Here is a 25,223-nt window from a genome sequence, read left to right on the forward strand (position 1 = left end):
ACGATACGATACAATAGATGGTCCAGGCAGCATTGAATACATTGTCGTATCAAGACAATTTCATTCAAGATGACACTACGATCCAATATTTAAATGTGTTAAGTAAAACGTTCTGAGTGTACAGCGGAGGTCAGGGCTGCATTTCTACTAAGTCGTTTGGTTTGATTCAGTTTGCAATAGGGGGGGGGGGGGGGGTTACATGGAGTCTTCTATTCTGATTATAATCGGTCTAGAAGCCCAAACCAAATGAAAATGTTCTATATAAAGACCTCGGAATAAACATAAATTCCAAATCCTAATGGAATTTCGTTCAGTTTCACAGGGGTGGAATATTCCTTTTGCCAAACCGATCAGAAGTAAATTGACTGTGACTGTTTTTTTTGTCAATGTCTTTATGTCTCAAAAGTCTGTTGTCGTACTAGAGCGGCTCCAACTACCGGAGACAAATTCCTTGGGTTTTTTGAACATACTTGGCAAATAAAGATGATTCTGATGTAGTGCACATTAATCCACCAAAGAATAGAACATGTCACATGTTAACAGTTCACCAGAGATCTTCAATCGGAATGACAGAAAAGTCTGCATGTACAGTGGACCCCCGCATACTCGTGGTTCAGAATGAACCATGAATCCGCAGATTTTTTCCCAATTATTATTTATTTATTTTTTTCCACTCTTTACATACCCTACACCACAGGATAATCTTTCAGCAATATCCGATAATGTGAACTTTGCTGACTTCAATCGCAAGGGGAGAATAATTCTCAAATTTTACCTGATTCCTGGTAGGCGTGTATCCTCTTTTATTGGCTATTTTTCCGTTTCACGTCACAATCACAAAGTCTGTGGTCAGAGCCAATTAACAATCATTTGCCCCAACCACTTTCCGAGAAGATTGGGGAGGAAAAAGATACCCCTAACATGCCCCACAAGACAGGATAATCAATCAGGAGAGATGCAATAATCGTAACACACACAACACAAAAATAAAAGAAACTGACACACCCCCCAAAATGATAAAGGGGATTTTTTTTTTTTCCTTTCAAGAATACGTTGTATGTCCCAGCGCTAGTCAAAACATGGGACGCTCATTAATATTGCATTCCCTGCTGCCACCGGATGGATGGACATACGGACGAGCTCCCCTTTAAGAATTGCCTAAATTAACATCTTAAATTGTATTTAAACCACAAACTATGTTCCCAACAAATCAATACAAATTAATCTTCCAACATTCCCCTTAAAAATAAATACAGTGGCTCAGTCGAGCAAAAACAGACACGCAGTGAAGACTCTCTGGAACTTGTGCTAACAATTCGAATTAAACTTAGCTCCTTCCTGAGCTAAAGATCTTCAGAATCAGAATCATCTTTATTTGCCAAGTATGTCCAAAACACACAAGGAATTTGTCTCCGGTAGTTGGAGCCGCTCTAGTACAACAGACAGTCAATTTACAGAACACTTTGGAGACATAAAGACATTGACAAAAAACAACAACAAACAACAATTGTGCAAAAAGATGCAGAGTCCTCAGTTCGAATGGCTAATATCGCAATAGTCCGGTGCAATGACCATTGTGCAAAGGGCACTGAGACTTCAAGGAGTGTATGCGGTTTAAAGTGACGAGTACTTAAAACAATAACCATAACCACTTCAACATATTGTACTTCCTTGACACGAATAGTAGAGATAGGGCTAGGACTTGACATGAAAAGTAGAGATAGGGCTAGGACTAAACACGTTTTTAGTTCTTCCTACACCTTTACTAATATGTACAATTTAACCTGATATATGACTTTAATTTGGTCTGTTTTGTTGTTTTTTCTTGTTGTTTGTTTGAAATAAAAGAACTCAATCAATCAATCAAGAGTGCAAAAATATCCCCGAAACAGAAATAGGTGAATTTTTCAGTAAACAACAGATGATATCTTTATTAAAAAACAATAAAAAAAATAAAAAAAGCAAACAGACAAACTCAAGACTGGTGAACTGCAAATACGCAGGGGTTTACAGTACCAGAACAAAAGAGGCTCGTGGTAAACACACCTCATGATGCGTCTTCTCCAATTTTTACCGTGTTTGACACTACAGAAACTAAATCATGAAGTGGGAACATATTTGCGAATGCGTCTATGCTCTCGTGAGGATTGCTCTTATTTATGAGGCCTCGCTCCTCCAACGGGTCGCGCGCCACTCCAATGAATATTCAATGGGCTTGGATAAGAGAAGGGCTTCCTCGAGAGGGAATAGGCGAGAACGCGCGCCTGGCGACTCATTTTCAAAGACACGCACACACACACACACACACACACACAAACACAGAGCCCTGCAGCAGTGGGAGGAGAGAGCAACAGTGACAAACAGCTCTAGCGCTACAAAGGTGGCAGGAAATCTATCAAACGGGACAATAAAATTGCAATTGAGTTTCTTGGGCTTTTTTTATAGCACATGCATGTATCTTTTGTGGTGAGTCAGAGCACTTGTAAGTGTGTGTGTGTAGAGCAGAATCTTACAAATGCTACACACAGGGCTTGTGTTTTTATAGCCTTTTTGTTGTTTTTGTTGTTGCTTTTAGTCAGTTAGTAAGATTACGCAAAAAAAAAAGAAACTCCATTAAACTTTATGGAGGAGTGTGTTATGTGCAGAGAAAAAAAACCTTTAAATTTAAGTGATGTTCTGAATAAAGGTTTTCCTGAAATTTTAACACTGCTGACACGTTTACTTAATTTCCCAGTGAATAACATATGACTGTGACATGGTGTAGCTGCATGACCATGTAAAAACAAAAGACATACACAATTTTGTTATACACACTCTCTCTTAGTAGTCTTGTAAAGCAAAGAACAATATTTGGTGACTTAGACTTGGGACGCCACGCAGCTCACTGTAAAGCAGTGGAACCATTCTTCCACCCAATCAATTGTGAGGTATAAGATATATAATAATGTCAATTATATAAAATACAAAACTATTTTGTAATGTTTGAAAACAAAAAATAGGTACTTATAATTATATGTAATAAAAAATACTTTTAAATTTAATTTTGTCATGGTTGTACATATCCATTCTTTAAAGTATATAAAATCAAAAATTTATCATTTCATTATAACATTAGAAAAATATGAATGTAACAAAAAGGTTACATTAAAGATAAAAGTGTAATTTAAAGCAATAAATTTATAAATTGAAAATAAATGCCAAAAATAAAATATTTTTTAAAATACTTTAAAAATGCAAATAATTACAAATAATACACGATGCATTTTTTAAAGTCGCTGAATGATACAGTTTAAATATAATTAAAGTTACATAGACGTAAGACAAGAGTCACTTGTGCATGCATTCCATCATACTCTCAATTGATTTTGGTCCAGAGGCTGTTTGGAGGCACTCACTCGCATGCACACAGCATGCCTGTGCCCCCTACAGGTTACCTACACTCCCTGCACCCACACTGTGTCAAGGGGGTGCCTCACATCACAAGCACATCTTTAACTCACTCTTCACTCTCGCGGGGCTTTTAATTCCCCCCACCCGCCCAGACCACAATCCCATACTGTCCCACTGTTACTTCGCAGTGTTGGAACAGACGAGCGTAATGCGATAGCCACAATGACTTTCTTCAAGCGCTAAACTGCGCTTTTTGCAAATAAGAAGTGCCAGCGGTTTATTTTCATCTGTGAATGAAAGGTATTCTATATGTAAATAAAGAGCCGAGAGAAGCTGAGTGACTGCTCGTATTGCCATTTTGGTTTTAGTGTTAATCTAATGAGACATTTTCAGTCAGGATGGAAGGTGTGCTTATTTCTTGGTGTAAATTACATGATGTATATTACAGTTGATGTGAAGGCTAGAAACCAGACCTAAATCCAATGGAAGATGTGTGAGGCTGCAAGGATGAGCCTGCCAAAGTACTAGATTTAGGGTGTACATTTTGTCCCCATATTTTCCACCCTAACATACAGTAGTCCCTTGGTTTATCGCGGGGGTTACTCATTTTAATTTTACTTTGTTTTGTGAGCCTGGATTTGTATTTTTTGGGGCCCAAGATTTGTTTTAAATTTAGAGCAATTGTTTGGTGTAATTAATTTACATTAGAAGTAATTTTAGAATTTTTTTTGGCCCATATATTTTGTTTTCATTAATGTATGATGTTAATGAATGTTGTCACGAACATTTAATGGGGGTGTCCTTGGAAAATACAGGTTGATGCATGAAAAATCGTAGACGGGTAAACAAACCCTCCTTGGTGGAAAAAATAATGAAAAAGATGACATGATTGATCAATAAAGCAGTGTCTATCTAACCTGCGCTGGTGTGTGTATGTGTGTGAGGGCCATAATTAGCTCTCTGACCTTGGCGTGGGTGATGGACAGGGTGTCCACCCAGACGCGCCAGCCGCCCCACTCGTACTTGACGGCATGGTAGAGCAGGATGCGGAAGACAGCATACACCATCTCGGTGACTTTCTGCTCCTCGCTGTTGCGCGGGCTGATGAAGGACAGCGACAGCATCCAGTCCTGCCACACGGAGCACTGCAGCAGACTCCTTGGGAGAGAAACAGCGTTAGTAAGTGCGTGCGTGTGTGTGCGCGCGCGTGCGTGTGTGTGTGTGTTACCTGCGGTTCTCTCGGCTGTTGTTGAACAGCTTGATCATGTCTGACAAGAAAACCTTGCGCACCTCCATGCTCTCTGGCGACAGCGGGGAGTTCTTCAGCAAGGCGGCAATAACCTTCAGGATCTCTGAAAAATATACATAAATATGTTTTTCAAACGTTCTTAAAGACAAAAAAGGAAAAGACTTTCTATGAAGAAAAATCTGAATATTATAGGAATAAAATTGTATTTCTCGAGAAAACGTTTATATTTCTCATGAAAAAAAGTCATATTACATTAAATTTGAGTTTACTTTGTTGAGAAATTTGGAAGTTGCATTTTTGCGATAATATTCGTAATATAATGTGATGAAAGTCAAAAAATGTTTTATCATGCAAAAAGTAAATGATGAAATTGTATTTTTTTTCTTGAAAAGTCTGCATATTACAAGATTAAAGTTATTTTTTGATAAAAGTCTTGAATATTACAGGAATAAAATGGTATCCAATATTTGTTTTTAGCGAAAATAATTTTACAAATTTAAGGTGGAGGTGTATATTTTTTCGTCGTAACATTATGATTGAAGTCATTTTTTAAATATATATATATATATCTATAATCTTATTGGGGCAGTTAAGAAAATCAGAATATAACGAGTATAAAATTGCACTCATTCTTTTCTTGAACAAAGTTGAATATTACAGGATTGATACATGAACATATACAAAATAAAATGTTTTTTTATTTCTCGTGACAAAGTCCAAATATTACATTGAAGTAATAAAGTCACATTAATACAAGAATCACATCATATTATCAGATAATATAATTTTTCTCTAAAAAAAAAATTTCTGAATGTGTGTCATTTCTCTTGAAAAAAAGTCTGAATTTTACAACATGTAAATCATAGATTTAAAAAAAAATTAGAGAACCTTTCATTTATAGGAGAATTTGTTTAACTTACTCTTACTGTAACCATTGTGAACAAAACTTTGACCATATGACCACATACTAAACGTGATTGTTTGGCGTAAAAAATAAGACCAAGATAAATAATTGAAAAACTTTTTTCCACAACTCTGATGCTGTAGAACCTCTCTGCGGACTATGCCTTGTGCTGTTGATGTGACTACAGAAATATCAGGAAAACCCTACTAGAACATCTGAACTTTTAAACCTTGGAAGTTGTGTGCTGACACCCATTTTACAGGTGTTTGAATGTGACTGGTTAACTCTGAACACGGCTATATCCTCAGTTAAAAGAGGGTGTGTACACTTGTGCAACCACATCATCTCAGTTGTCTGTTTTTACTTCCCTCTCTAAAAGATGCAGAATTTCTTGAGCTGCAGAATTTTTGGGTCACATTAATGATGGAAAAAGTTTTGAAATTATCTTCATCTCATTCTTTTACATCACAAAAACCTGGCATTTGATCATGGCTGTGTAGACTTTTTATATCAATTGTCAGAACTAGATTGGACATAACGTACAAATCATTCAGTCACAAACAATCCAAACTCTGAAAAATGGGCATACAGAAGAGAATATTGAATGTACAGATGGCTATCTTACAGTAATGCATTAGGTATCGCTTGGGCCTTGTGGAAGGTTTGGTCAGTTTCGATGAATTACCAAGACAAAGTTAGTTGTTGGGTTTAGGGTTACAATGGTCTCTTTAGACCTTGGCGTTAACCGTCTCCCCCGTAGCTCCAGCGTCATTTCTACGCCTTAAATCGCGCAAATTATGAATCGCTGAACCTTCACCGCCAGAAAATTACCCTGGCAAGAGGACGCATGGCGTATTCCCTCCGTCTTGTTTTTCCAAGTTAATTTGAGGGAAACAGCGCTTCCTCGGCGCAGTTTGATTGGCTCTGACGTTCCTAAAGACTGCAATCAGAGAGCCGTTTTGAGACTTTGTCACAGATTAAAATCAAGAAAAGGCGCAGAGAGGGAAAAGGAAAAAAGAGAAGCAAACCGCCGCTCGTACAAAGTGATCTGGCCCGGCTGGGACGCTTTTTAACGCAGCCGTGGCTGCACATCATCAGCGTGGGACTGCAGCTGAACTTTGTCACATTAAAGACATTCGCTTGAGCGCGTGCCAGAGCCTTTTTGAAAAAAATGTACTGACTGACTGCATGTGTTCCTGTGTAGAAATACGAAAGAGGGGTGATCCCGCAAAACAAAAAAAGTCAACCAGAGCCATAACAGAATACAAGAGGGTCCTTGGTTTTTGATAGAGTCCTGGGCCAGTTTGACTCAGTCGTCCATTCCATGGTGGTATTTTCATAACAACATAGTGACATAAAGATGGAAAAAGTGTGACTTTTATAGGCATAAAAAGGGGCTAAGGGAGCTTGTTATTAGGCACCATTACAGAACAATTAGAGGGTAAATAGTACATGTACCGTAATTTCTCGTGTATAATGCGCATTGTTTCCCCAAAACAATTGTCAAAAGTTAATAGTGCGCATTATACATAGGTAAAGGGGAAAATGGGAAAAACTTTCACATTTTATAAATGTATGCCGCCATCTAGTGGTTATGAAAAAGCTGTACACTTTAATTCCAAAATGCCACCGCCACCTAGTGGTTATAAAAAAGGTATAACCTACACTTTCATTCCAATAGGACAGGGGTACATATGACTGCATATATGTACAGTTATGCTCATAAGTTTACATACCCTGGCAGAATTTGTAAAATACAGTTGTTGTTTTGTTTTTAATATGACTGATGAATGAACAACCATCATTAATTTCTTTATGGTTATGTTTTGTTTAATGATAATGCTTTTCTGAAATGCTTGACCGTTTAATTTGAATCCCATTTAAATAAAATTAAGTGTGTTTCGCCTGGTCCATCTTTTCTTTAAAGAATTGTACCCATCTTACAAATTCTGCATGGGTAATCAAACATATGAGAACAACTGTGTGTTTTTTCATTTACTAAATAAAAGTCGGGGTGTGAATTGCAAAATAAGAGCAAGTAAATAAAAATAAAAGGATTACGTGTTTAAATAAAGTGCTTAACGTCAGAATAATTATTTTAAAGAAACTAACAAAATGCAGATAATACTTCATGTTTTGATCATATGGGTAGAAGCAAAATCATGCATTGTAAAAATGCACTATACATAGGTAGAAGGCTTTTCCAGAATTTTGAGGTCAACTTTGGGGGTGCGTATTATACATGGGTGCACATTATACACGAGAAATTACGGTATTTTATTCAGAATTTTGGGTATGGAACAGAGCCGTAAGGAGTTCCGTACCATCACGATCTAGCCAAACTTCTGCTCCGTGAACAAGCACAGTGCAGCTCGGCGTCTAGTTCGCGGACATCATGGCTAGTGACATGCGTTTGGCAGGACGTCAAACCCATTAACTCATTTGAAACGGCACCTCGTTAACCTGAATATCAGTGCAGTGAGGAAAAAAAATTCAAAATAATTTCTGAAAAAGACAAACGATCGATAGAGCGATAGATCGATAGCTAGATAGATAGGCGTTGATTTATGGAGAAGCACTTACGTGGGTTGATGATCTTCACGGTGGAGTCGGGATCCGGATGCTGTTTATGGATCACTTGTGTGCAGATCTGCTCGGTGAGGAACTTAACAGGGAGCGGAGGCATGAATAACAATACACTAAAATTGATATGCATAGTATTGCACTATCGTGTTATATCATAATATAGTTTTTTGAAAGTAAGCCGACCTCAAAGAGCACGTTGTAGGTGGTCATGGAGAACTGGGCTGAGTGGAGCGTCAGGCGTTCCGTGAGCAGGGAAAAGAGACCATGACTCTGCATGACCTCAGACTTCCTCCTGATCAGAACAACAGTTTAAAAACCAGGGAGAAATCCACAGCAATAATCAGAAAAACTGCATAACTATTATTTTCTAATAAAACAATAAATATAGAAATTAAAGCAAATTTTCAATATTCAATTGTCATTATGAATTCAAAGTAAATATATCAATGAAAAATGTATATTAATGAAATGGGGAAATAGGTTAAAAAATATATATGCTAAAATTGCACTTGTACCTACTGAGGCCTTCCACCAATTTTGGGAAAAAATATATCATGACAATCGTACTAAAACTACTAGTATAAACAAAGACCTCACGCCCATTTGGGGGAGGGGGGGAAATTGATATAAAAACACATTGTACAATTGTAGCCTCCTCGTCATTTATTGAAAAAAAAAAAGAATATATTTTTTAAATAAATCTGCATTTGTACAATTAAAGGCTTTCCAAACTTTGTGGAATAAAATATATTTGATTTTTTTTAATGCATTGAACAAGTAAGGACCTCCCCTCTATTTGTAGAAAAAAAAATATATTATGATTAAAACTGCAATTGCCTCCCCTTTTTGTTGGGGGGAAAAAAAGATTTAATGGTTTTACTAAACTGCATTTGTACAATATAGGCCTCTGGAGTAGATGCCTGTTACTCTGCAGTTGAGTGCTGCCCTGGGCGGTTTTATGAGGAAATGGTGTATATTCACAAGTAAAATGTGTTCTGCACATTGAATATAATCATGAGAGACATTTTGCTTACTTGGGTGTCAAATGTCTGAGGAAGTATCCCAACACTTTGAGCGTCTGCACTCTTATCCCTTCACTTTTGGACGCCAGAAGCTTGTAAATCACACTGCAACAAAGACCAAGAATGAAGGAATATTTCATATTAAGCCATCAAGGGGCAATATTAACACAACTGTGTGTTATATTACTGCTGTACCGAATTCCGTTACGCTGGTCAAAGGCCTGCACCATGGATCCAGGGTGCTCAGACATCAGTGCCACCAGCAACTGCAGCACATCCATGAGGTTGTCATCCTGCGGGACAAATATAAGTCATATGTCTCATATTTTATGATTTTATTATATGTATGCGCCACCTAGAGGCAAATATTCACACTCAGGATTTTGTTTGCTTGTGTTTTTCATAGCAACGCCAAAGGAGGAAGGTGTAGTACAATGGTGCCATCTAGCGGTAATTACGTACACTCACCTCGTGCATGGTGAGGAGATAATTGAGGATGCTCTGGAGCTCGTCCTCCTTCACACCGTGGTCCTGAACAACATTGGAGATAAATCATCATTATTGCCAGTGCTCTGCCAACAAAAAAAATTGTTAACGGTAAAGAGGAAAAACAAATCATCCATTTTCTATAGCAGGTCAGCTGGAACCTATCTCAGTTGACAGTGGGCGAGAGGTCGAGTAAGCCCAGGAATCGCAGGGCGCATATAAAAAAACCAACAACAACCATCCACACTCACACCTATAGACAATTTAATATTCAATGAAGCCAACATCCTGGCCTGGGAACGCCTCGGGATCCCCCCGGAAGAGATGGATAAGTGGCTGGGGAGAGGGAAGTCTGGGCGTCCCTGCTAAAGCTACTGCCCCCGCGACCCGCCTTCGGATAAGCGGTAGAAAATGGATGGATGGATGCATGGACCTAACATGCATGTTTTTTGGAATGCTTGGGTGAGGCAGTTCCGTCTCATACTAACGGCAAGTACGGCTATCGTAAGCGTGATGACCAGTCATTAGCGATTGTGCTTTTAGTAACATGGAATTACTTTAGCATGTGTTATATAAATTATATTTCATTGACTGCATTGCTCATATGATATTGTACTGAGGAGCCACACCCTTTCCTAAACTATCCTAAAATAGCTTCTCTGGTCATTTCCATTTCTATGGTTATCGCACATTTCGTTTGCCATCACCGATCATCAGCTAAAAAAGCCAGAGACAAAGCAAAACATTTGTGGAGTTCACCTGTTAGATCTTGACTAAGCGGAAATAACAAACGATGATGGTTTGAGCAAATGAGAACATTTGTTTGACGTCCAAATTGCATCACGTTGGGGGCATTCCACATTGGACGTTCCACTCCACATCTGCTATCTTACCTTCATTATAAGCTGCTTGACAAACAAAAGCAGAAAGGCTCGCAAAGACAGCATTTCCTTCGGCCTCGAACCATCTGGAAAGCATTGGAAGCAGACCATTTGTCAATTGATTGTCATGAATGCCACACGTTCAATCGTGAATCGTTACCGAGGCCTTTGGGCACGACGCCGCTACGGTCCTGCGGGTTGACCACCCAGTAGTAGTACTTGAGCGTGTGCATGACCTGCAGCACGGTGCCCACCCGGCGGATGGCGTTGTAGATGGTGACGGTGCTGATGAACTCGGTGGCCAGGTACGTGTACAGAGTCAGCTGCACCTGGTGCAAAGGAGCATCAGAGAGGAAGGAAGCAACTTTAGTGCACCTTTGGATTTAAAGCAATAGGAAACTTGTCTTCAGCCTCTACATTTCACCAATGGAGATAATATTGTTGGGCAATATCTGAAGGTACACATTCCTATCTTAAATTTCTTCTATTTGACATTCATGCACTGATTAAAAAAATAAAAAATACAGCCAAAGTTACTCACCAGTTACTCAGTACTTAAATGCCTATTTACTCTTATTCAAGTAATCACTTGGAGGACTACTTTTTACTGGAGTCATATTTTTCTAAAGTAACAGTACTCCTACCTGAATACAATTTTGGCCACTCTACCCAGCTCTGGTCCTGTTAGTATATAAAGTGTGTTTGCCATATAGCGTTGTTACCTTGGCGGGGGCATGGATCCAGATGGCAGGGTTAAACAGAATGTGGTCGCACAGTTGCTTGAGCAGCAGGATGCCATTCTGCAAGTTGCTCAGGTATCTGGAGAAGGCCAGTACGATGTCCAGGACGGCCCGCGTCACGTGCACCTTGGATGACTGCAGCGGGATAACAAAGGGAGTCGGGGTGAGGTGATGATGTCTGTGAAGAATCGCGAAGGCTATTCGTCTAGCACACAAACACAGCTGTGACCTTCAGATAAGGGGAAAATGCAAACTCAAATGAAGTCTGTTTTTGTATGATGGCGATGCACTGGGAATCAAAGCCTTGTTAATACTAAGCACTTTCAGTTTCATGTACACATAGGCTTAAAATGGCGTGGCCATCGAGACCATTTAGTATTATGAAGTGCTTTAATGTGGACTGCTTCAATTCCAATGAGGTATTGAAGTTTGGCCATTTTTGTTGATTTTTCATGGTTAAAAGTTGTGATATGACCAAAACTTTAAAATACAGGATGGTAGACTACTACAACATATCTCACTGAAAATTAATTGTAAATTGTTGTAACTGTCAAAAACTAAAACTATTTTCTATTCAGGAATGCAAGTACTGTAAATAATTATAGACAGACATCTTAAGAAATAAGAAATTAAAGAAAATATGAAATAATGTGCTTGCCTCTATATTTATTTGCAATATTTCTTCAATTTATTTTCATGCTTTATTATATATTTTTTTGCCTTTGCATGGACAGAAGTTGTGAAATGTACCAAAACTATAAAATAGAATGGCAGACGACTACAATGTATCCCACTGTTCATCATATATTTGTTATAGTGTTAAACCACAAAAAAAAAAATTCTGTTCAGAATACAAACTATAATAATAATCTATAACTATGACATCTTAACCAAGAAACTGCACTTTACTATTTTATATTAATTGATAATGTATTATTATTATTATTATTTATTTGTCCCTTTATTTTTTTGTTTGCATTTTATGGTTCATAGTTGTGAAATGTACCAAAACTAAAAAATTCATGAAGGTAGACGACTAAAATGTATCCTACTGATCCAGTCTATAATTGTTTAAATTCTAAAGATTTAACCACTAAAACTAATGTTTCAGTTCAGGAATGCATGCAAATAACAATTTGACATCGGAATCAACAAATCATAATCTGCTTTAGTATATTTGACTAGTTTTTAAATGTTATTTTACCTATCTTTATATTTTTCTGTTCTGGAATTCAAGTTAAATGGTTTAATAATTTCTTTATTAAGAAATACTGTGTGTGTTGTTTTTTTTTTGGTCAATATTTACCTCTTGTATTTAGCATGAACCTCTGAATTTGACCGACCTTCTCTAAAGTGTATCCGATGACCAGGAAGCCTTTGCAGGCCAGGACCTGCTCTTGCATGGCCACAGAGTTCTTCAGCAGCTCCATCACAAAAGACAGCAGAGTGCAGCTACGGGGCAAACACACACAGAGACAAAAACAGTCACAACAGTGACAGACAGTAACAATAATCTGTGTGAGCTGCTGCTGACAAAGCCTAGAGTGTGAAGGGGGCCGCACACGACGTGATGTGATTTAATGAGGGTGTCGTGTCCCCGTCGTACCGGTGGAACACACAGTGTCGCCTCGAGAAGGACGAATGGGAGAAGAGAACATAAGAGATACGCAGGTAATTATTGTGAAGCTGGCATGCAAAAAAAAGAAGAAAAAAAACAAAACTAAGAATTATTTGTGAAACTCAGTAGTGCTTCTTGGAAAAAAAATAAAAAATTACTCCCATTGACACTAAATTGGGTGGACATGTCTATTATAACAGGATACATGAAAAGGTCTCAGCGACCCATGCATGACATTGACCAGGAAGTTGGCCATTTTGGTTTGAAGTATCCATTTTGGTGGCACATACCACAAAAAACAGCCCTCTAAAATCTGAAAAACATTTACTCGTCACCAGCCGGTATCTTACACCCTTTGTGGCTGCTTGTCACAATCGCTTTTGAGGGAGCTCAACATGCCCGTAATGTCTCCAATTTTGCAAGCACATCTATCTGACTGGTAAAGATTTATGTATTTTAGAAGCCCCCAACACTAACCCACAAAACTCACTTAGTAGCGCCCACTGGAAGGTTAAAAAAACATTTTTTAACATCGTTTTGGTCCAACATAGTTTCTCCGTATCAGCATATTAAGGCCTGGTACACGCATGAAGATAATCAGGCTGTTTTTGTCCCAGTTTTGTGCTGTGTTAAGAGTGAATTTTTCCTGTCTTGAGAACTCTCCTCCATCTCACTCAGGAGACTATAAAGTCTGCTTTCACACTGTCTCCTGATTTTTTTCCCCACAGTCTTTTCTTCTTTTTAGTTAAAAATTTTTCCCAAAAAAATAAGTCCCAAGACCACCATCATAAATTCCCTGCTCTCGTGTGTCCTCTTCCATGTTGGGGCTTGTGTTTACCGGTTTTAACTATGTTTCTTCTTCTTAGATCACGTGTGATCATGAGGGACTTCTGTCTTGGAGCACTACATTCTAGATCGTTGGTAGAACACAATCTTTGTGTGTGTTGTGCTGAGATTATCGAAACACACCTAATTTAAACACACATTTAAAAAAATCCTTGTATGCACCAAGCCAAAGGATTATACTCTTTTTTCTGAGAGTTAAAGTTAACACACTATGTAAATGCACTCAGCTTGATATATACTTTACATGTGAACAGTTACCAGACAGAGGTGTCCAGCTCGTGGTTGGAGGGCTGGCAGAAGTCAAGTTGCGCAAAGAGGGGGAAGAGAACCTGCACACCACCGATGGAGTGAATGCCACTCTGAACCGAGTGAGTCACCACCGCTTTCACATCCTGCACAAACGCACAAAGCCACATTGAAGTTACCTTTCTCCATGGCTCTAATAAAGATGTCTAATAGCAATGATGTCCTTTGACGTCTCATGTTTGAATGGAGAAAAAAAAGACACTAAAACAGATACAAGTGGAACAAAGCTGATTCTGCATGTCACCGCTACAGTACAGATCAGCCTGCGTACATGCTCAATATTTTACAAAACGCTATGGTAAAAGTTAATTGTATACTAATATGCAAATACAAGCATGTTCAATGTACTTTCATTTGATTAGTATTTTGGCTTTTTGATATATAGGCATAAAGTAAACTTGTTTATATCTTGGACAATACCTGCAGCCCTAAATTTATAGATGAGAAAATAAAACTAATAATTTATTATTGGTTTTATCATGGTTTCTTTTTAATAATCACTCAGTGCTACCTACATTTAGTAGGTGCAATATTCGATTATTTAGTTGTTTGTTCACTTAAAATACAATAAATTATAAATTAAGCAAGGATAATTTATAAAATTGTATTTGCCATTTTGTTTTTAATAATCACTAAGTGCAACCTACATTTACTAGGTGCAATATTTATGATGTATTTGTATGATTATAAATTATATTTAAAAAATGAAAATAAGGATTAGCTTTCTTCATTCATCTAAACATTTATAAAATCAATTATTACAAATATTTGTAATAATTAATTTTATTAATTTTAGATAACGACTCAGTGATGGCTAGATTTACTCAGTGCAATGTTAAGATTACTTATTTATATTTGCATTATAATAAAATTAATAAAAAAATATCTACACATTTTATTTATCTAATTGTTTATTTTTCTCCCTGAACTATTGGGACCACTCTTTGCAATGTAGCCAAGCCACTTTTCACATTGGAATCTAACAATAATGACATTACAGGACATTATGTCACATTGTGTTCTATACAGTATGATATGTTATTCTATCAAATGGTATTACTGCATCACATTGTAACATACAGTATCTGATTAATTAATTATAAAGGTCTTATATTCTTTTTTTTTTATCCTCATTTCTCACAGTGTGCTGTGTTGGCGGAAGCTTGCTTGAAAGCATCCTTAAAATGCAGGAAAAAAAGCCCTTTTCATTGATGAGAGGGAAAAGTCAAGGAGTTCTTCCGTGAAAAGTGAGAAAAGTGGAGTTTGTGTGTTTGTGTGTGCCTGTGATTAAGTTTGCTACTTGTGAAATTTGTGAGCGCCGTAATAAGCAGACCTGAAGGTGTTTCCAGCAGGTGAACTTGTTTCCACCTCTGCTCTAATGAGGCAGCTACCACGGCTCTACTGAAGGTTCTCTCCATCTGTACTAGGGAAGAGAATAAGTGAATGATTCCCAACAAAGTGTGTTCAGAATCATTCACTCATTCCCTACTTCCTAATCACAACATTTTTATATCATGGACTATATACTTCTTTTATAGTGGACTATACAGTTCCCTCATCAGTCAAATGAAAAATTGTTTTGGAACAGTGCTACTCTGCATATACAATTTGAACTGTGTCAGCTGGTGGAACTATTGCAAGAAAAAAAAACATTATAATTATAACAGCATTATACTGCTTTATGATGTGTATTTTACTAAATTAATACTGTACGAACAATGCATTTTCTGCCCATCCATGTTGTGATGTGTTGCACAACTTTCATTCATATACTGTATTTTGGGCCACAACCCGTTAATTTACTTATGCTGGAAATCAAACAACAACACAGAAACAGAAAATAAGTTGGAGTTTTTAAATCGGCGCAATGCATCATGGGATATATTGCTTTTCTAGTGAGCATAGGTTTCTCACTACATTTCAAGATGCATTGTGGGATATATTAAGGGCACTACTGTTTCTAGATAATCTATGCTCACCACATATTGGAACACCACTACAAAATGACAAACTCACTATACAGTGCACTATATAATGGATAGGGAGGAATTCCGAACACAACGGCAGTTTACCTGGAGCATGAGTGCGTGCGGGGAATGCACAAAAATGGAGGCGTTGTCCTTGGGGGAGGATTCGAGGCAGAGCTGGGCGTCAGTGGCACGGGGGTTGTACGCGAAGGCGATGGCGGCAGACAGCTTGCCATCGTACAGCAGCGTCTTGTGGTGCTCGGCAAACAACAGGTCGCTTTCGGCCTTGTGCTTGAACGTGCCCTGAGGAGCAACAAGATGAGCAGGAGATGCAAAAAAAACAAAAACAAAAGAAGCCTCAGAGACAAAGTGACAGCTGTCATTCCTCTTTGGCCCTCAGGTGCCTGAATAAATAACACTACTGAATAAATAACATGCAGCTGCAACACTAAACTGCCAGCAGTTATTGCCTCTTATGTTATAATGTCTATTGTACTGAGTCATATTTTAATATATCTAATGCAGATTTTGTTTTAAGTTTTTGTTTTGGATGTTTACTGTGTTTTTGCATTTTTAAGAATTTCCCTCTATGCCACAGGTGTCAAAAACGCAGTTCCAGCCAGACCTATGTGACAATATTTTTTTACCAAATCACTTATTTTGATATTTTGCAACTGCTTGTAACGCTAGCTTAGCAATTTACATGGCTTCAACATCGTCTCCCCCTATGTGTTGACCAATACTGGCCACTCATGCCAGATTAGCATCTGCTCCATTTGCACGCTGACTGAGACGTATCTGCAACATTTGCACAATCAACATTGTCCCAGGTTATCGTACTACTCACTTGAAGTCTCGGTGCCCATTGCACAATGGTCATTGCACCGGACTTTTGCAATATTAGTCATTCGAACTGCTCTAAGTGTTAGAGAACTCTGCATCTTTTGCACAATTGTCAAAAAAAATAATAATAATGTACCGACATTACCAGATAACTAGCAACCCTTTATTCCTCAGTGACTGATTTTCTCAACGTCTTTATGTCTCAAGAGTGTTCTCTGTCAATTGACTGTCTCTTGTCGTACTAGAGCGACTCCAATTACCGGAGACAAATTCCTTGTGTGTTTTTTGTCCTTGTGTGGTGGAGGGGTTTGTGTGTCCCAATGATCCTAGGAGCTAAGTTGTCTGGGGCTTTATGCCCCTGGCAGGGTCACCCATGACAAACAGGTCCTAGGCGAGGGACCAGACAAAGCACGGCTCAAAGATCCCTTATGTTGACGACAAACGGTGGACTTGGTTTTCCCTTGCCCGGACGCGGGTCACCCATCTGGAGCCAGGCCTGGTGGTCGGGTGCAGTGTGAGCTGGGCGGTGGCTGAAGGCGGGGACCTTGGCGATCCGATCCCCGACTACAGAAGCTGGCTCTAGGGACGTGGAATGTCACCGCTCTGGCAGGGAAGGAACCCGAGCTGGTGTGTGAGGTCGAGAAGTTCTGACTAGATCTAGTCGGACTCGCCTCCACGCACAGCTTGGGGTCTGGTACAAGTCCTCTCGAGAGGGGTTGGACTCTCTTCCACTCTGAAGTTGTTTTTCGGTACTGTGGCATCAAGACTAGTCTTCTTTTAAGGAGACTGAATGACAGCAGTTTTAAAGACCCTTGGAAATATTCCTGATTCAAGTGACATACTGACCAGATAAGCAAGCTGTGGTAACAAACTGCTCAGCACAGACTAGAAATCTAGAGGGCAACTCATCAAGGTAGCATGTCAATGGACTCAGGCCCCATCAACACATTTCAGTGTAAGCGCAAACTTTTTATCGTTCGACTTTTCGTCCACATGGAGCCGGCATCATTTTTAAAACCGGTCCCAGAGTGGATGGATCTCAAAATACTGCCCTCGCGTTTCCAAGGCACTGTACGTGTAGTACGTCGGTATATATTATACTGCCCTCTGGTGGCAAAGGCAAGCACCCAAAAACAAAATGTCTATTGAATTAATGCATGAAATCATGATGCATGCATTGGATTGATTCATGCATGATATGTAATGATGTTATAATTTCGTGTTTTTAGAAAGTACCATTTCTAAAAAGCTATTATTCTTATGATACAAAAGATTTGTATTTATAACATTATTGTTTATAATATTTATTAATCAAAATGTTGTTGGTGATTTTTGGGGGGCTATAACTGATTAATTGCATTTCCATTCATTTCAGTGGGGAAAGATTATTTGAAATATTAGTTTTTTGAGTTACAAACGTGGTCTTGGAAACAAACTGTTGTATGACAATATACTGTATGTTAAGTAAAAATAAAACATTTTTGGTTACCACTGGCGCTTAAATGGGCAGGGTTGTCATCCTCCTTTCCATCTTACCTGGTACCCTGGGCCCAGCTGGTAGATGGCCAGGATTTGCGCAGCATTAAGGGCTTCTCCGAATAAGTAGACAGCGCCCATCTGGCCACAAAAGACCCGGTTGGCGTCAGCCGTCTCGGACGAGCCTAGGAAGCACTTGTCGAACGTCTGTGGGAATAAGCATTCATTTTCAGAGCACTCTAAACAGCACAAAAAAATATTTTAAAAATGAAAAGAAAAGGTATTAAGATATCATGATAAAAAGAGACAAAAATAGCAGCAAAGATGTGAGAACAATGTGCTATAAATATCCTCAATGACAGCCTCTATAGCATTCGTCGCCAGTTCTTTTTCTAAAACGTGATTTTAGACAAGTAACCCTGCACGCTGTGACACCAGCGCATGCAGTGATGTGTGAGTGACAGGTACAGAAGAGGGGGTGCATTTTTTCCACCATTTTGCCCCATAATATCCACACTAAAAGATGAAAGCTGCGCAGCGAGGCCATCTGATCTAGCAAAGACTGGAGATTATATTCATCTGAAATGGACAACACAGCTTCTAAGTTATTGATTGCCATTAGACAGAATACAGGAGGTGATGGAAACATTTAAGCCAATTACACCATTCAACACCCTGATAGATGCGGCACACCCCTATCCATTATCCCCTCTTTTTCCCTGCACTTAACCAACGACCCCCCCCCCCCCCCCCCCAGAAAAATGTGCATACAGCTACATTGATTTTAGGTCGTAGAATAGCCACTCCCAAATTTTTTAAGGCACACACCCCCTTAAACATTCAAACATTAAGCAGAGTTGGCGCAACCCTATTCCTGAGACCGCAACCTCTCAATCCGTCTGCCTTTGAATAAAATCCAAACCTCATTTAGTGTATGGGTCAGTTTACTTTGTTGCGGAGTGAGCGCCAAAAACGTTTTTATGCAAGGCACCACCATAAAAACCAAGAAAGAGTTGACGCACCCCTATCATTGGTACCACAGCCCCCGCAATTCTGCCTGCCTTAAAAAAAAAATAAAAATCCTAATAATCCCCATTTAGCATATGGATACATTGATTGTAGATCGTAGAACAGCTTTTCCCTAACTTTTCTAGCCACGCATTCCCTTTCAACACCCCAACTCAGTTCAGTCCCTGGAAACCAAATATAGCTACTTTGATATGTATAGCTACTTTTATATGTCGTAGAACCACCTTTCCCAGACTTTTTAAGCCACGTACCCACTTTAACACACCAACAAAGTTTTTGCACCGCTATCCCCAGCACCACAAACCAATTTCCAACCCACCAAAATAAAAGAAATTATACAAAGCTTGTATAACAATTAATCAATTAACTCGAATAATTTAAATACAAAAGTAAGTCATGCAAACTCCCTGCCTCCAAGCTTCGGATAATCTTTCCACGCACCATTCCATGTAGATAAATTTGCGCAATGAAGAACGAGAGGATGGCGGCCCCAAGTGGACAAAAATAATGCACTTCATGCACCTTTTTTTTTTTATTGTATTGTGTGTTGTTATTGTTGGCCTTTCGGGCAACCTTTTAAGTCAGGCATCCACTTCAACACATTGACAGAAATGGCGCACCACTATCCCATTCAACTAAAAAAAACCTACTTCAACCAGTCCCAAGAAAAAGAAACAATTTAGTGTATTGCTAGGTTCATTTTAAGTCATAGAACAGCCTTTCCTAATCTTTTAAAGCCACACACTTGCCCCTTACACCCTTTGACAGTTGACTCAGCCCCAGGGGCTTAAATACGCTTGTACCATGGCTTTCTACTCACGTCACTGGTGTTGACAAACCAGGCGATCTCTCCGAAGGACGCCAGCTCATCGTTGACGTAGCAGCTAATTTCGCTGTTTTTCCAGCGGTTGTAGACGTGCACCAGCGTCACCATGTACCACTGCAATGAGAGAAAGGCCACACTTTGTAAACAAAACAGCCAGGTGATATCAGGAAAAAAAAACACCCAGTGATTATTTAAGAACATGGCGATAAATACCATTGTTGTTGTTGTTTGATCTTTTGTTCTCATCTTACCTTCTGAGGTTTGAAGTCGTACTTCACGCAGTGCTGGAATCCTTTCCCCTTTGTTTTCAACGAGGTCACTATCAAGCAACCGCCCACAAAGTGTGCCGAGTAGCCTAGGCCTTTACTGGTGCGGAAACTGAATGAAAAACGGAGAAGATAGCGGCTAAGATTCTGAGGGAGGATGTTCTTTTTGTCCCATGGAGATGGGTGTCAAGGAACCAGGACTGACCAGTAGAGGTAAGGTTTGTCTTTATCCACATTGATGTTGTTGAGAGGATCCATGCGGAGCCACGTATGGAACGTAAAGCCATTCTGATACGGCCATTTTGCGATGGGCGGTAGCGCTATCGCCTGTTGGTAAGCCAAATCAATAACGCTGAATTAATCTAATTTTGTTTCTGGCGGAACGGTGGTATAATGAAGTGAACTTACTGCTGCATTTTTGCCAGGAAAGCTGAAGAAGGAGTCTGGGCCGTTCCTCTGAGCCATGTACTTCAGGACTGACAGAAGTTTCACAGCATGTCGAGGCTGAGTGACACAAAAAACAATAAATAAATAGTTTTTGAATAATCGAGGCTAGTCTAAGGAATGCACAATTTAGGGTTATCCTGATTTACACATTGGCTTTCAGCTGAATGACACAATCAAAACTACTGCGCTTAGTTAATCAGTCAGTCATACAGTTAGTTTGACAATCAGTCTGGTAAATAGCCAAGCAGGTCATCCTGTGTTGTTGCAATAAATACTACAAACAAACAGAAAGACGTTAACTGTTTGCTATCTTGCTTAACACTAGACTAGAGAACACAATAACTTGAAAATGCACGGCTTATTATATTATCATCGTCGCACTGTGCAGAATCCATAGCGACGATGATGAAAGAAATCTTCTGGACCAACATGAGCCATCACATCTGCATGACAAGGACATCGGTCAAGCCGGTGGGGGTGAATGGGGCGACGTCGAGTGCTTGACGCGCTCCCAGCACATTCCTCACATATATGGCTGAGACAACAACATCAACTGACTCACCCACTGGCCCTTCTCCCCTTGCAGCTTGCTGAAGAACAGTTTCAGCTCTTTGACCGTGATGCTATAGCTGGCCAGCACGCCCAGCATGTCTACCAGCAGATCTGAAAATAAAAAACATCACAGTGGTCAAGCATGACATCCCAATGATGTAAACAACAAAAATGTTGTTCTTTGACCATGAAATCAAGAACTTTTGATTGCGTATCAAATAAATGACATTAAAAATGGAACTTTTTCACTTGAGGAAATATCTACTTCAACCTCACTTGACTGCACAGTTGCTGGAGGCCTGCACTTTTCTTGCTGGGGAGAAGGGCACTGATGCAAACGCCGTCAGACTAGATCGCAGTAATCCTAGCAATATCGGAACGCCTTACAACAGAGTTGACGCACGCTTATTCTGGCACCTTAAGCCCCCACCCACAAAGCCTTTCCCAAACATGTTAACTTAAGCGACAAACCACCTTCAATACCCTGAAAAGTTTGGGGCACCCCTATCCCCAATATCACAGGGCTACCCTCCCAATATGTGCTTTGTCGCTGTTTTGTAACATTAATAGTCAGTTGCAAAGTTTTTTTTGTTTTGGTTTTGGGGGGGGTCAATTATCCATCCATACATTTTCTGTACCACTTTATCCACACAAGGGTCGCAGAGGGCGTGCTGGAGCCTATCCCAGCTAACTTCGGGCGAGAGGCGGGGTACACCCTGAACCGGTCGCCAGCCAATTACTCGTAGATTTTTGCAGCAGGGCTTGGTCCTAATTTATGATTGAGATTTGGTGAAAAAAATAATGATGTAATTTATGTAAAAAGGGAAGAAAGTTTGCTACTTCGTTATAGGTCTTCTGCCAAAATTAAAGGACAAACCAATTTAGCAAGAAGCAGACTATTTTTTTTAGTGAGCCACAAAAAAATTATGTGGTGGGCCAAAACTAGTCCCTGGGTCTTTTGACACCTGCACCTTAAATGCCATATTTATTACAAATTTCTAACAGCCGAAGGCCATAATGTGTGATTTCAGGACTGCTTCTTAATACCCTGCTTCTCTCCCAAAAAGTCAGCTGGGATTGGCTCCTGCTCACACTCAACCTTAATACGGACAAGGGGCTATAGAAATGGATGGATGGTATCGCATCCAATTAGCTTTAAACAACAAAATGGCAACCCGCCCGGGGTGTACCCCGCTTCTTTCACCCAAAGTCAGCGGGGATAGGCAACTGCGACCCTAATGCGGTTAATTATGTTTAAATGTTACTCAAAACATTGCCTGGTAAAGTATGTAAGGGATTGCGTTATGTCCCATTTGGCCTTGGGTACCTGCGATCATGCTGTCGGTGTTGGAGATTCGCTGCAGCACCACCTGAATGAGGCCCACGTCGGTGCACGCCTGCAGATTGCGCACGCTCTTCTTGAGGATGGCGGTGAAGATGCTCCATACCTCGGCCTGACAGGTGGGTTCGCACTTGTCCAAGAGCTCCACCATACACACGATGCTCTCTGGCTCCTGAATGATAAAGTTCATCTCCAGGTCAAACTGGCCGCCAACCAGCTGGGAGGGGAGACAGAGAAAGAAGGAGAGAGAGCGAGAGACAGCGAGAGTGAGGTGAATTTTAAGAGTGACAATAACACAAACTCTGGAATTTATAACCCATCTGTTATGCTGCCAGTTAGATAGACCCATTTAAAGATTACAAATGTAGATATTTTTTTTAATTTAAAGCCTCCTGTTATGTTGCGGGTCAAATTCACCCCTTTCAAAATTTCTAAATCTAGAAAATGTGTTTTAATTTTAACCTTTCTGTTATGTTGTGGGTCAAAAAGACCCTTTTTAAAATTTGAAGAAATATAAACGAGAGCTTTAACCTTCTGGTACTTTGATGCAAATTGACCCATTTTAGAATCGAGATAAATAAAATGTGTAAAGCGCACATTTTATTTTTTGACTAGATTTTACACTCTCCTATTATGATGCATGTCAATATGACCCTTTTTAAAGCTTAGAAATATATATTTATTAATGTGTGCTCTCATGATCATGTTATGTTGTATGTATATTTTAAATTCTAGGAAAAATGTAAATGTAAAGCACAAATTGTATTTTTTCTAGATTGTAAAATGTGTAATTATACACTCCCTGGTTAGGTAGCAGGTCAACATGACCTGTTTTTAAGTTTCAAAAGTTAGGTTTTTTGATTATATGAAAAAAACATTTTCAGACCCACAACAAGAAACAGTCTATGCAGTGCCATGTTCATCCCACAGCCCTAGTGTTCTTTGTGCACTTGCAAATAAATTGTGTCGCGAGCCATAAAAGTCCCAATCTCTCACTTCCTAATAGCAGCCATGATGTTTTTATTATTGAAACCGGCCTAATCAAAAAGAGATAAGGAAAGTAACAATGTAGACATCAAATTCATTCCGCCAGTGAGACTGTCATGTTTCGACTCAACGGAACAAATGAACGTGTTGGGCTGCGCAGTCATTCCACAGGCTGCGTGTGAAAACAATATCGGACCAAGGAATGGAGGCTGCCCAATTACAGTGACTGAAGTCAGATTAGGTTGTGGTTCTGTGTTCTGTGTGAGATAAAGGAGGCACGAAACAACAATATGACTATCCGTTTAACCTCGGTCCAGGATACGAACAATGACACCATCCATCTCGCTAAAAACTATTAGGTGGAATTACTGTCTCGCCGTTGTATCTTGACAAATAAAATCCAACAGGAATTACGGTACGCTACGATATTTACATAGTGATCAGTGATGGAATGTGCTTGGTTTTGAAGCCAGGCCAGGCATTCTTCAACTATCACGTTAATAGGGAAAAAGTGATAAATTTGAGGTCACAGTGGCCTTGGCACCATCAAAATGCACAATGCAGAAAATCCAGTTATTTTGTATTTTTGTTTGTGCCAAAACTGAAGAAAAAAGACAATCTGGTGGAAAACTTCACATGTAGATAAATTTGGTGTATCAGATGGACAACACGTTTCCACTTTTAACAACCACCCTATTCCCGAATTGTACCCATCTTACAAATTCTGCCTGGGTAATCAAATTTATGAGCACAACTGTCTTTTCTCATTTACTAAATAAAAGTAGGGCTGTCAATTTCCAAATAAGAGCAAGTAAATTCAAAAAAGGATTACGTGTTCAAAAAGTCCTTCACTTCAGAATAATTCTTTGAAAAAAAAAAAAAACTTACAAAATGCAGATAATACTTCATGTTTTTATCATATGGGTAGTAGCAAAATCATACATTCTAAAAATGCATTATACATAGGTAGAAGCGTTTTCCAGAATTTTGGTCAACTTTGGGGGTGCGTATTATACATGGGTACGCATTATACACGAGAATCTTAATCTCTTCTTTTTTTTAAAGGGCAACTACATTAGTTGTAATTCTTTTTCAAAAATGAACAATGCAGACTATTGTTAGCCATGACATCTACACTCCAGAGGCTAAACTGCACTGCATTTGTTTACGAAGTATAACTTGGGGCTACAGCAAGAGGCAGTTACACTTCCTCTCCTTTACCTCATCCGTTTTATGTTGTATTGCATTGTTGACAGTCCAATTTTTATTGGACAGCAAAAGATATTTTGCAGCACCCCAACAACACAACTTTTGGTTGAACCAGTGGAGCTGCATCCAGATGTGCCATTAGCCTCTGCTGGGTGCAATTTTTTTTCCTCAGAAAGTGCTGATTTATGAGCCCGACACTCAGAGCGACACACCGATCCATCATTGTTGCCAGAAGATGAAGAGGATGGAGA

The 25,223-nt window shown here is 39.3% G+C and overlaps 1 protein-coding gene across 8 annotated transcripts in view; it reads right to left on the reverse strand.

Annotated features, from left to right (window-relative positions):
• lrba (LPS-responsive vesicle trafficking, beach and anchor containing) overlaps nt 1–25,223 on the reverse strand; it is a 266,996-nt gene that overhangs the window by 215,620 nt on the left and 26,153 nt on the right. For all 8 annotated transcript variants that reach the window (XM_061770952.1, XM_061770951.1, XM_061770956.1 and 5 more), the window contains exons 2-21: nt 22,762–22,993; nt 21,445–21,545; nt 20,844–20,939; nt 20,641–20,762; nt 20,421–20,547; nt 20,164–20,283; nt 18,375–18,521; nt 16,101–16,298; nt 13,981–14,114; nt 12,602–12,710; nt 11,241–11,393; nt 10,679–10,847; nt 10,531–10,604; nt 9,620–9,682; nt 9,347–9,444; nt 9,164–9,256; nt 8,313–8,421; nt 8,127–8,208; nt 4,619–4,742; nt 4,356–4,548 (exon numbers count right to left, since the gene is read on the reverse strand). In XM_061770952.1, coding sequence (XP_061626936.1) covers nt 4,356–4,548; nt 4,619–4,742; nt 8,127–8,208; nt 8,313–8,421; nt 9,164–9,256; nt 9,347–9,444; nt 9,620–9,682; nt 10,531–10,604; nt 10,679–10,847; nt 11,241–11,393; nt 12,602–12,710; nt 13,981–14,114; nt 16,101–16,298; nt 18,375–18,521; nt 20,164–20,283; nt 20,421–20,547; nt 20,641–20,762; nt 20,844–20,939; nt 21,445–21,545; nt 22,762–22,993 — 2,544 coding nt within the window. The remainder of the gene's footprint in view (nt 1–4,355; nt 4,549–4,618; nt 4,743–8,126; nt 8,209–8,312; nt 8,422–9,163; nt 9,257–9,346; nt 9,445–9,619; nt 9,683–10,530; nt 10,605–10,678; nt 10,848–11,240; nt 11,394–12,601; nt 12,711–13,980; nt 14,115–16,100; nt 16,299–18,374; nt 18,522–20,163; nt 20,284–20,420; nt 20,548–20,640; nt 20,763–20,843; nt 20,940–21,444; nt 21,546–22,761; nt 22,994–25,223) is intronic.

Source organism: Phyllopteryx taeniolatus, chromosome 4, assembly GCF_024500385.1.
Source record: "Phyllopteryx taeniolatus isolate TA_2022b chromosome 4, UOR_Ptae_1.2, whole genome shotgun sequence".
Taxonomy (NCBI): Eukaryota; Metazoa; Chordata; class Actinopteri; order Syngnathiformes; family Syngnathidae; genus Phyllopteryx; species Phyllopteryx taeniolatus.